General features: G+C 33.8%; 1 protein-coding gene across 3 annotated transcripts in view; it reads right to left on the bottom strand.

Annotated features, from left to right (window-relative positions):
- Positions 1-12,808, bottom strand: part of TH1 (negative elongation factor complex member TH1) — an 80,434-nt gene that overhangs the window by 33,522 nt on the left and 34,104 nt on the right. For all 3 annotated transcript variants that reach the window (XM_081745123.1, XM_081745111.1, XM_081745116.1), the window contains 3 exons: positions 10,284-10,391; positions 2,926-3,075; positions 149-279 (listed from right to left, as the gene is read on the bottom strand). In XM_081745123.1, coding sequence (XP_081601249.1) covers positions 149-279; positions 2,926-3,075; positions 10,284-10,391 — 389 coding nt within the window. The remainder of the gene's footprint in view (positions 1-148; positions 280-2,925; positions 3,076-10,283; positions 10,392-12,808) is intronic.

The following is a 12,808-nucleotide window of genomic DNA, read 5'->3' as shown; positions in this document are numbered from 1 at the left end:
AAACAGAATAATGATACCAGAACTCGTTAGTGTATATTTTTCTTCGTTTGAGCAACAACTCAACACATCAAATAACCACATTATTTGTGGTTCCGCTTAAAAATATTCTGACTTAAAGAAAAAGTACTAGTATGGAAATAATGCTTACTTTTGTTGTGCACACTTCGTTATTTCTTGTGATAACCTCTTCATAATGGATCCACCCTTTGGTTCTTGTGACAATACCTGAAGTAAAACTTGGCTATACACATAAGTATGTTGGCCATGGCACACCATTTTCTACAAGAGAAACAATAATATTACACAAATTGTATTTTATTTCACTCAACACGCTTAATCTGTATAATTAGCAGTAATTCAATATGTATACTGAAAAGCGAACAAGATGTGCACGTTGTTAGGCAGATTTTGCTGATAGAATATGTCATGCTTATATATTGCATATTTGTAAAAGCTTCTGAGTAATATCTGGGAGAGGATCAAGCAGATGTGCAATATTACTTTAGTGTTAAGTTTCGATTTCTAGCAATGCAATGATTTGCCCTTCCGGGAAATTTTCAGTCCATTGGAATTTTCTAACATTAATTTAGAAAATCGAGCGACTTTGATCGATGTTCACTTTCCATCGATTGCTATTCTTGACAACAACTTGATATTCTGGATCTACAATCGAAGGATTTATTGTTCTCTGTTGCTAAGTGTAATGCAAGAACATCACCTAACACTATATGTTTCATTTGGTTCAGACAGACCATATGGGATTGTGTGCGATAAGTTTTCTGTTGTTACGGTGTTATCAAAAAATTTTCATATGAAATTCCGGGAATTATAATGGTTGTTTCCCAACTGTAATGAGAATTTCCACAAGCAATAGTTTCGTCACCTACCGTGCAGTGAATAACATCATCACTGTATAGATACACTGAACCTCAGTTTATTCATGATAAGGTGTGGTGAATGTTCGTCTGTCTGTTGAAGTTTAGTATTCTTTTTAAGAACAGACGCTATATGAGACGTTAATCTACAGTTTAATGTGAAAGCCGAATCACCGTAATGTATTAAGTTTTTATCATGCTATCATACCGGGAATCGAACCCAGGGCCATGTACACCGTGAACATTCATGTTGGAGAATGTTACTGATCAATCCCCACTGGAAGGGATACATAATGGCGCTTTCTGATGTCAATTACAGTTATAGTGATATAACTAATATGTGCACAGAATGTGGATTCATCGTGTTGAAGAACAGCATAGCATGTGCTAGAAAGAGAAGGAAAGGTGAAGAGTGGGGCTATTCCTGAAAGTCTGTGAAGAGTGGTAGTTGCGACTGAAGATGTCAACACCGCGTGCCAGCCTCTCCCAATGGGAACTTCGGTACTGGGGCACAGTCAGAATGCAGAACCACTAAACTGAGCTTACAGGAGATAATTGAAATTAAACTCGCGACTCCACGCTCCAGAAATGAGAGTTCCAATACTACACCTTACTAGAGCTCTATAGAAAAAAATGTGTGCGGGCCTAGATTAGCCCCGAGACACATCACCGTTGACTATTGCATTTCAAATTATTAATTCACAATTATTATTTCAAATTAAAATAAAAACATATATTAACAAACGTACTGAAGCAATCGCAATCCTCGTATATAGGAGTAGCTTATCTGTGAGAGCATGTAGGTATTAAAGTCGGTGTATTCTCTGTGCAATGACAAGACTGCAGAACTCTCTACGAACTACTGTATCACACAAGACTAAATTTATGAAGTTTAATGCCTGATAACAAAAAGTCCGTATTTATACTCACTTTATTATTATTATTATTATTATAAATCAACATTATTATTAGTTATGTGTTAATCATTACCATTGGTTTAAACTAAAACCAATTTTCTGGCATTACAACCCATGAAGAGCTAAGCCAGCCAGATGGCTTTTATTGGGTGACTGATCAGCTAAAAACCGGAATGCCACCACCAAGCCTTTAAGACTCTTACTTTTTAAGATCTACAATCGCCTAACGATACCGGATCAGCGCCGAAAACTATGCGCCCTCACCGACAATCAAATCTCGTACCACATGTACCAAAGGCAGTATACTAATCATTCACATACAAAAGAGTACTTATTATCTGGCAATTACAACATATAAGATATTAGTCCTCAGAAACTGCTTGTGGGAAATATAACTGACTAAAACTGCCCCATTGATCATTTTCTTAACAGAACAAAGAACAGCAGAAGATAATTAAAGCTCCTTCGTGGTCAAATTATTTCTATTCTTGCCTTTCATGAAGACATGGATTTGTACCCCGTGAAAGTAAGTGTAGTTTGAATCCTACATCAGGGTTCATATAAAACTATTGAACTCAATTTCCCTGAATTTTCCAGGTTTTCCATGTATTAATTTTGCAATTATCAGGTATAGTGGAAGAAACTAACAGTAAGAGAACACATAAATTTTAAGAATAATATATTAATATATTTAAGAATGGCCACCCTTCTTCTCAATGAACGATTGCAATTAAATATTGTCACAAAAAAATAAATAATTAAAATATATAAAATTTAAAATATGCAAAACTTTGTTCTATACTTGAATACATTCAAAATATACAAAAATATTGAATTCAATTTCCCTGAATTTTCCAGATTTTTTACTAGATGTGATTGATTTCCCTGAATTAGCCAGGATTTTTTCTTCCAAATTCAATTTCCCTGAGATTTTCATGTTTTCCAGGTAGTGTATGAACCCTGTACATTTACCTGTATATCCATGTCTTAATTAGCCTTGCTCATTAATAAATAAATAAATAAATAAATAAATAAAATGAAACGTTGAACACCAAATAAATAAACAAAAGAGTCCAACATTTCATTTTATCTTTGTTTTAACAGCTAATAGCAAAATGTTTGCTTCCACTTACTGCACATTCCTGAATATTTTTCTGAAGATCCTCCGTGTTTTGGAGAAATCCACTAATTGTGGTCTTAAGAACTCGAGAGAACACCTCAATTTGCTGCGCAGCGGTAGAAATACTGGTTATTTCTCCTTGGAACCCTGCATCCGATATCAACTGAAATATGTTATGAAACATCAATTATACAACTCGATTAAAATACAAGTTAATTTTCTAATTACATGGTTTACACTGAAATTCTTATATTGATTTACTTAATTTTTCCTGAATTTCCATGTCTAAGTAAATTTTTCTTGATCAGCAACACCGTGAATACTATGATTCATTAATAAGTTAAGAATTTTTTTTTTTAAATCTTCCTACACCACAGAATGTTCTTTTTTTATTTTTCAAATATAGGATAAGCTTACTTTCTTATTGTAAATATTTATTAGGGGTCAAACTTCCTGCTTTTAGAATACGGTAAAACACTAGTATCAAATAATAAATACAGTAGAGCGTCGATTATCCGAAGTAATTGGGGGACATGGGTGTTCGGAAAACTGGTTTGTTCGGATAATCGAACTGTACATGTTTATTTGCCAAAAAGAAGTACTGTACAGTAAATTTATTCATAAAAAGAAGTGTGCCGATTGTTGAAACACAGCGACTGGCGGCTTGGCCGGTCAGCAGCGCCTTATGAAGGCCCCATTAGAAGCAATGTTCCGCCAGCGGTGGCTCAGTGCGGCGACTACTGTGCGAAACTTGGTTTGGGGGTGAGGGGGATGATGGACGGTAGGGTGGGAGAGTAACAGGTGCGAGCGAGTACACAGTTCGGTTAAGCGGTCGTTCGGTTGACCGACGTTCGGATAATCGACGCTCTACTGTATTCACTAACGATATCTTTAATATCTCAGTATTCTGAAGACACTCATAAATATACACATATTATAATAATTTGCTAATATTTTTCAATGTTTACAGCCAGAAACCTTTTTTTTTTTCTTCTTTCTTCGGTAACATTTATTTATTTATTTATTGTAGTTCTTTCAAAAGCCTGAAGTTTTAACACCTTTCAACGCTCCTCAAGTTTCTTTATTTTCAGCGATAATTTTCCTTCTTCAGCCTTTTCTTGTTTTCTTTCGAGCAATAACAGAAGAAAGTATAGTGATCATGAAAAACACTGAATTCAAGATTTCAGCGAATTTAAATTTCATAGAATTTCAACGGATTTTTTTATGGCCCCCGTTCGTCCCGATATAAAGACGTTCACTCATCTAGAGGGCATACCGTTCAACGTATCGATTAAAAAAAAAATTATACGATTCCCTACAGACTTTTTTTTTAATTATTTTTTCCACCTCCCCTCTCCCTCCTCCCCCAAAAAAATCAAGTAATTTACCGAACGATGAAAATAAAAATTTGTGACACTTTCGAAAATGAAAATACTATACGCTTTTTTCAAGGAAAAATCAAGAAGGGGTATTTTATTCTTGGGGTGAGTTTACCCAGATGATTTTTTCAAGGATGATTTTGTTTATATTTCATACATCAATATTTCATTATTAAACTGAGAATATGGTATAAAACCCATTTGTCTCAAAAAAAAATCAACAAGGGGTAGTTAATTCCTGGGGGTGAGGCAATTTTGTTTCTATTTCATAAATAAAACTTTCATTAATAACATTACAATATCGCATAACTTATTTGCCCTGAAAGGATCTATGAGGGGTAGTTTATACTTTTTTTTTTTTTCAATGATTTTTTTTAAGAAACGACTCGAATGGTTTTGCTTAACTTAATAAACTGATGTGCCATAAATAACCCTAATATATAGACAAGTTTCATTAAAAAGTTTCCTTTGAACAAAGTTTTCTGGAAAGGTAATTTTGTTCATACTTCACAAATAAATGCTGCAGCATAGCATGATTTAGTTGAAGAAATTGGAATGAGAAAATTTAATGCGGTGGTCTGAAAATTTTATTGAATCTGCCTTGATTCTTTGAAGTGTTCTTTGTATCTTCTGTAGGCAGTTTTAATGCGCGTTAACATCGCTTTAATAATAGAAACTTTTCGAATATTTTCGTGAAATCTGATTACATTTTCCACTAACCTTTGAGCAACTAGACTACGTTCATGCAAATTTTCTACAAATAGATTTTCATGTTTATATATATATATAAAGAAAAAACACACTCCATTGTATCGTTTCCACGTAATGATCTGCCACAATTCCGAATAAGGTTTATTTCCAAGCACTACAGTGCAAAAATTGTCAAATCTTAAAGATGGACACGTTTTTTTTTTTTTTTTTTTTTTTTTTTTTTTTTTTTTTTTTTTTAAGATGTAAGGAGCTTCATTAAAAAAAGTAACTTACCGTTACATATTCAATTATCATTATAAAGACTGATTGTAAAGCAAAGTTAAAAAAAAAAAAAATCTGTAGCAATTTTCCTGATTTTTGAGATATTTTGAAGCATTTCCCTGACTTTTCTTGATTTCTTCTGACAGAAGTTTCACCCTTTTCCTATCCTCAGAAGTTCGGTAACACACTAACTAAAGGTAGGACATTAACTTCCTATAAAATGGGTCGGTCAAAGAAATTTACGTGATCAAAAAATATATTATCATTATTATTATTATTATTATTATTATTATTATTATTATTATTATTATTATTATTATTATTATTATTATTAATCAGTCTACACGACACGGAAATATACGTGAATATACATACTGTATTAAGACTATCAGCTGTTGAAGCGTTTGATGATTTAACTTCAATCACTGTTATCAAATCCTGATAAAATTTATATGAAACTTGCGAGAAGGTACACTCTTGGAAACTAAAAACGAATAATCAATATCGGTACATCTATGTTGAAGTTATCCGCGACTATGCCTATAATGTAATCGGTTAATTACGATATTGACACTATCAACTGCTGAGGAATTTAGTGGTCTAGCTCCGAAGACTATCATCACATCCTAATGAAATTTCAGGGTGGCAACAAAATTTACGGAAAAGAATTCCCCGACTATTTCAGGTTTTTCAGATCAATTTTTGAAACTTTTACTGATATGTAATTAGCCACACAGATTTCCCCATGCTAACGTCAGTCTAGATGATAATCCAGGTTTTTCTTGGGATAACACGAAGATTTCATACAGTCCGAAATCAACATTTCCAACTAACTTTAATGTAAAATTATTGTAGGTTCATACGTTCGTATAAGAAGGAAAACGAACACATTTGGTAATTCTAAAGAAGTGGTTGACTGTCTTGACTTTCTCACACATACGCTTCACACTATCAAAAGCATTACTGTTTTCTTATCAGTCCAGCTGGCCACCAAACAATAAAGGACCCCGCTTAGAGCTCATGGAAATCCACTTTCCGTTAAATTGGTTGGTATTGCAGTATGTCATGTATTTTAGACCCCCGATGAAAAGTCTTAATGGGCACGAAGTCCGAAAACCCCACGTTTTTGAGATATCCGCTTATTATTATAATCACTTAAAGGCATACGCTCCCTCGCAAACTGAAAATAATAATTAGGTCGACATTTTATCTATGAACGAGTTTCACCAGGGTGTACTAGGGTTTTTGTGGTCGCTAATTCCGAATCAGAGGTCGGTTAACTTCCATCACGTCAAATTTAAGGTCATATAAAGATCAAATCGAGAGGGGACGTTACAAAAATCTTAACAAAAAAAGTACATAAATGTTTATTGAGTCGCTCGATCCGATTGTGTCATTTTCGTGATAAAACAAGGCCATTTCAACGTCAACTTGGAAAACCGTCCTTTGAAAAGTCTGAAAGAAATCATAGATAGGTTTTTAGGTTAGCTAATTTCGAATCCGAGGTCGGTGTTAATCGTATTTACCAGTAATATTGTCCATTTAGATTTCCAGTCAGCCATGTGCAGTGTTCCAGTCAGCCATGTGCAGTGTTGTCTTCTCCAATAACGATTGGTTCTGCATCTCTTATCTCATCATTCTTGAATTTCAACCTCCAGTATTTCACCTTCATTCCCATCATTGTTCACATTACGATTGTTCACATACAACCAGCATCTTGTGTGTATTTCAGTAGAGCTCACTAGGGTATTTGATTTGTTGTTCATGTGGAGCCCATCCTAAAAACCATAGGACACTGGCTACATGTGCACAACAACCTAATGCCCTAGCATCTGACTTACAAGTGCAATAATACCTTAATATCGGACTATCTATTTCCATGGCCGGTAATTCGTCATCATTCACTGCAAAGTGTATTCAAAGCTGATATCGAGTAGCGTTTCTAAATCTTGAAAAGATTCTAAAATGTAACAATCCTGGCTCACACTTACTTCTATCTCACTGAAAAATATCAGTACTTTCATGGTCTCTAAATAAAGTTTATTCAGCTACCCTAAAACCCTACCTATGATTTTTCAAATCTTTTCGACGGCTTTTCAAGTTTGACCTTGGAATGATTGCAATGGCCTAGACATTACCTTGTCGAGTCAATAAAATGTCATAATCGGATCCAGCGACTCAAAAATCATTTATGTACATTTTGTTTAGATTTTTGTGGTTTTGTGATTATCGTCACTTAAAATGACTTTGAACCTGATATGATGGAGGTTAACCGACCTCGGATTCGGAATTAGCGACCCAAAAAACCCTAGTATACCCTAGTGAGACTTGTTTATACTTCATAGATAAAATGCTGTCCTAATTATTATTTTCAGTTTACGAGGAAGCGTATGCCTTTAAGTGAGCGGATATCTAAAAAACGTGAGGTTTTCGGGCTTTGTGCCCTTTGAGACTTTTCATCAGGGGACCAAAATACACAACATACTGCAATACCAGCCAATTTAACGGGAACTGGATTTCCACAAACTCGAGCGGGGTTCTTTGCAGTTCGTAAAAAGAAAATCCACTCTTTTCAATGCTCCTGTACTTTTAGTCTTTCGTTCGTGGAACGTTAAACTGAAAAATTTCACTTCATTTCATTTTTTAGTCTTTCGTAGTAAAGAAAAATTACATTAACTCTTTTGCTGCACAAGTCGACTTTAGTCGATATGAGAACTTTTGCCTTTCGCTGCGGAAATCGACTTTAGTCCCCAATGTTTATTTTTGTTTATACTTCGCTGCGATAGTCGATTTCAATAGTGATAACGTGTTGCATTGTGCTTCCAACTGGCGGTGATTTCTTGGAACTTTGCAGTTAAGCACGAATGAATAAGCTTTGCGTTATTCTGTTGTGGTGTGTCTGCGGGTTTGAGGCTAGCTAAGTACAGCAGGAAACAATATCGGACAACAGTAAGACAATCAGCGACAGTAAGATAGCTGCATTTTTGCTAGATTCTAATTCAGATGTGTCAGGAAATGGATGTGAAGCTGACAGTCTTTCAACCATTTCAAACATTCACAACATGTTATTTTGCAATATATCATGTGTTATATATTGGAAAATACAATGACTGAATTTGACATGTTTAGCCGTTTATACAATTTATGTATTTGTAATAAGATACTTTAGTGTCTTTAAACCATATTTCACGAAAATATGAAAATTTCATTTTTTTTTCCCCTGCTTAACTGCTCCTTTCCACGAACCACCCGAAAATTTAATTCTGCAGCGAAAGGGTTAAAGAATACATCTTCACTAAAGTGTATGATAAAAAAAAATAATAATTTAGGGCCAAGAATTGGTTATAATCTCATTTTTCGAAATGCCCCGACTCTAAACAGAATTTCCTGACTTTTCCGGGACTTCTCAAATTCCCTGCCTTTTCTGGATCTTTCAGGTCTATCGCCACCAGGATTTCTATGAAACCACTGTGAAAGCACAATGCAACTCTTTCAAACAAAATGTAAATCAACAGAATTGGTGTACCTATGTCGAAATTACACTGGATCATACACCCAAGTATGGTATGAACACTGTCTGCCGTTGGAGAGTTTCATGGTCTAGCTCCGAAGACTATATTTAGACCCTTATCAATGTGGAACCACCGGAAAAGAATAAACTTTCAATAATAAAAATAAATAAATTAATTAATTAATTAAAAAAATCATTAAAATCGGTGCACTTGTGTCGAAGTTATGCTTGAACATACGTACGTATATCAAAATCGGTTAAGTACAGTATATATATGTATAAACGGGTCGAATTGTTTTTTTTTTTTTTTTCGGTTAAAAGACACGTGTCTCAGCTCAAAAGATAAGAGACGCCACACTCTATCCATATTAAGGAATTCATGATGCTACAGCTCAACTGGTTTCAGAGTTAAGAATCTAATTACACATCATGGCACAAAACACTTTGATATACTTTAATGTATCTGTAACCTATTGTCCTTTATTGTTGTGTTACACAATCTCTAAATCCCAAATAAACTTACTATTTCAAAGTTTGCTTCATTATCGAGAACGATTACTTTCTTTCCCTGAATTTTCAATTATTTTTCTCACCTTCTATGACAAAAATCAAATTCCCTGACATTCCCTGATTTTCCAGGTCTGTGGGAACCCTGTAAACATTTAAAGAAAACAATACAAAATACATAGCTAGCAATTTTCTTCATCTTAAACTGGTGATACATTTCGCTATATTATACAACGGCTAGACAACTCATATATCAAGTTAAGGAAACAATTAAAACGTTCTGTGATGGCTTCTGCTAGTTCCGTTATTTTGTAAATATCGTAAGCATCATTATTATTGTTCTTAAATATAAACATAAGAGAAAATATATTAAAGTTATCACACTAAACTGTATAATTTTATGAAGTAAGTCCAAATTGGTACAAAGAAGCAATGTTTTAACAGTTTGCTCTTCACACACATTCCTATATTAATTAAGAAAATGAACGAAACACACTTTAAATGTGCTAATACTCTGGTAATATAATAACGCCAATGAAACTGAACGAAAAATTAACGAGAAAATCTTTATAAAACAAAAAATTTCAAATATAAACAATTTTAATTTTGTCAAAAATACCGTAACAATTTACACCAATAATATTTCAAGAACAGACTGAGAATACCGAAAGGTAAGACTATTTTAACTTTCTCTAAGAATCAACCAGTAAATAATTGCTTATTAAAATGTCAACTTGCTAACAGTGTATCTCAACATACTAATATTAATATCTCAACTTGGATTAATTCATTATCACATCTTATTGGAGACCGCCAGCAAATCTGACTCACTACTAACTCTTCATATTTGTGAAAACTTATATAAGGGCAGATTCCATCCACGGTAGCAGTTTATACATACATATATATATATATATAGCAGTTAATTTATTTGCAAACATTTCTTTTCGAATATTCTTTAAGTTAATTCCTTAACGCTATGAAAGAACACAAGAATAGTACCTTGATTGTGAAATTAAGCATCAAACAGTCAGGGTATTCTTCCGCAAGCCTATAAATAAGTGACCGCCACGTTTTATGTTCAACCATTTCAGTCAACCACGCAGGGGTCTGAAATGAAATAAGATTTAATAGATACAATCATACTTAACGACACAATAACTTAATACATAATACAATAAATCAAACTTAACTAAATATTAAATCTATTTCGACAGATTACACACTTCTTGATAACTTATTGAGTGACGAATTATTCATTTTTCGAGTAAGAAAAGGAATCATACTGTATTAATCAATTTCAAGTTGGCACAACATCTTTTCAGGAAAAAAAAAATGGTTTCAATAGTGGATGTCCAAATACATTAATAAATACGTTAATATTGCGTTAATTAAATGAGAATATCTTGGAGAAGGAAGACAGGCGATGACGATTACCTACCAAACGGGAGCATAATAAACGCAGAAAATTAATTAACCTCTTGTTCAGTTCACTGCAACTAGAGTTTATGAAGAATAGGCCTGATAATTTTATATATTTGCATATGCGAATATACTTTAAATATGTGTATAAAAGAATTTAAATTCTATATATGTTAGTATTTTGGTTTTACTCTGTCTAATCCGTCCCCAACCTGCATCCACATACCAAAATCTTGCGTCCATTTATGCCTCCCAGTGATTATCATCTCCTCCTAGAAACTTGTGCATAGTGTCCGATTTCAAAATTTAAATGAAATAAAAACATTCTGTAGACTGGTGGTTAAGAAAGCCTACGAAAAAAATGTTTTTTTGAAGATCCGCTCAAAAATCTAGTTTCGCGCTATGAAAAATGCATACAGTTAAGCGGAACGGAATTACGGTTTTGTATTATATAAACTGTAACATATAGTACAGACAAAACTTTATGAAATTAAAAAAAAAAAAAAAAGAAAGAAAGAAAGAAAAAGAAAACTTATCTGGTAAATAATTTCGCTAAAGCTTCATAAAATAGGGAGATGAAACATGTTAAGAGATGGAAAGTATTTAGTGCAGGCAGATAAAAGTTCACAGTAAGAGAAAACTAATAATATGAACAGGAATACAAACTAGCAATAATATTAGAAAAATTATAAAAATACAATAATAGTAATAATTATCATCATCATCATAGATATTCTGCAATTATTGGCAGGTCACTTGCAGCAACTGAGAAGCTTGCATGCTCCATGGTCTTCAGCTAACCTCTTCGTCTTCACGCACCATTTTCCGTTTTGATACCGTCCATCAATTGTAGCCTTACTCACCCGCCACCATACCCTCTAATTCGTACCTCATGATACAGTTCCCCTTTCTTTCGCAATGTCCCAACCAGTTTCTCTTTCTCCTTTCAACAAGATCTAAAATCGTTCTTTTCTCCTCCACCATTTTCAACACACTCTCAATTGTATTCCACTCAACCCAGCTAATACTCCATACACACGTTTCGAAAATTGCCAATCGTTTTTCATTATATTTGCATTATGTCCATGTTTCTGCCCCATACAGTAAAATACTTTACACAAAACATTTTATGAGGCTGTTTCTCAATTCTTTATTGTGTCCCCACAAAACAGACTTTTCTTCCTTCTAAAGGTTTCTTTCACCATTCTTTTCCTTGCTTTTATTTCACGTTCATACTTCATATCATCGCTAATAATACAACACAGTTATCCGAAGTAGTTACCTGTTCAACTTCTATATTTGACACTGACCGCTTCGTTTCAATCACCATGGCTCTTATCTTTCTGACATTCATTTTATCCCATATTTTTCGCAGCTCTTCCTGAAATTTTCTAACAAACATCTTATTAATTTTCTCTTCAGATTTCGCAACAAGCACAATATCATCTGCAAACCGTATACACCTAATCATTCTACCTCCTATTGAATTGCCGTCTTCATTTATATAGGTATTTTTTCACTATCTTCTAGATATATATCAAATAATGTTGGTGAAGATTATTCAAACTGTCGAATTCCCCTTGCAATTGCACTCTCCTCTATCATTTCCTTCCCTATTCTAACACTTATTTTCTGGTTTATATTCAAGATTCTTATGAGTCTTCGGTCTTTCCATTCTAACTCAACTTTTTTTTTTTTTTAAGAACTCTCAGCAACAATTTCCAATTCACGCAGTGAAAAGCCTTTTCTAGATCAAAAACAGAACATACACCTTTTTCCCTTCTTCCAGAAATCTTTCACTGATTACCCTTAATAGTCCAACTGATCTTTTGTGCTTTTACCTCTCCTAAATCCAAACTTTCTTCCTCAACTTTTTCATTTGTTCTTCCATGTAACCTTCTGTTCAGTATTCGAAGCAAAATTTTTGCTGCATACGATATGAGACTAATAGTTCTATAATCCTCTCATCTCTCTGGGCTTAATTTCTTAGCCATTGGTACCATAACAGTATTCAGGAAATCTTTTGGCCACTCACTTGTTTCATATACTTCATTGCAGAGTCCGAACAGTTTCTTCTTGCCCTTGTCTCTCATATTCTTAATCAA

The sequence above is a fragment of the Thermobia domestica genome, chromosome 2, assembly GCF_964235325.1.
Source record: "Thermobia domestica chromosome 2, izTheDome1.hap1.1, whole genome shotgun sequence".
Lineage (NCBI taxonomy): Eukaryota > Metazoa > Arthropoda > Insecta > Zygentoma > Lepismatidae > Thermobia > Thermobia domestica.
The sequence above is the reverse complement of the archived record's forward strand: the minus strand, read 5'-3'. Positions and strand labels throughout refer to the sequence as shown.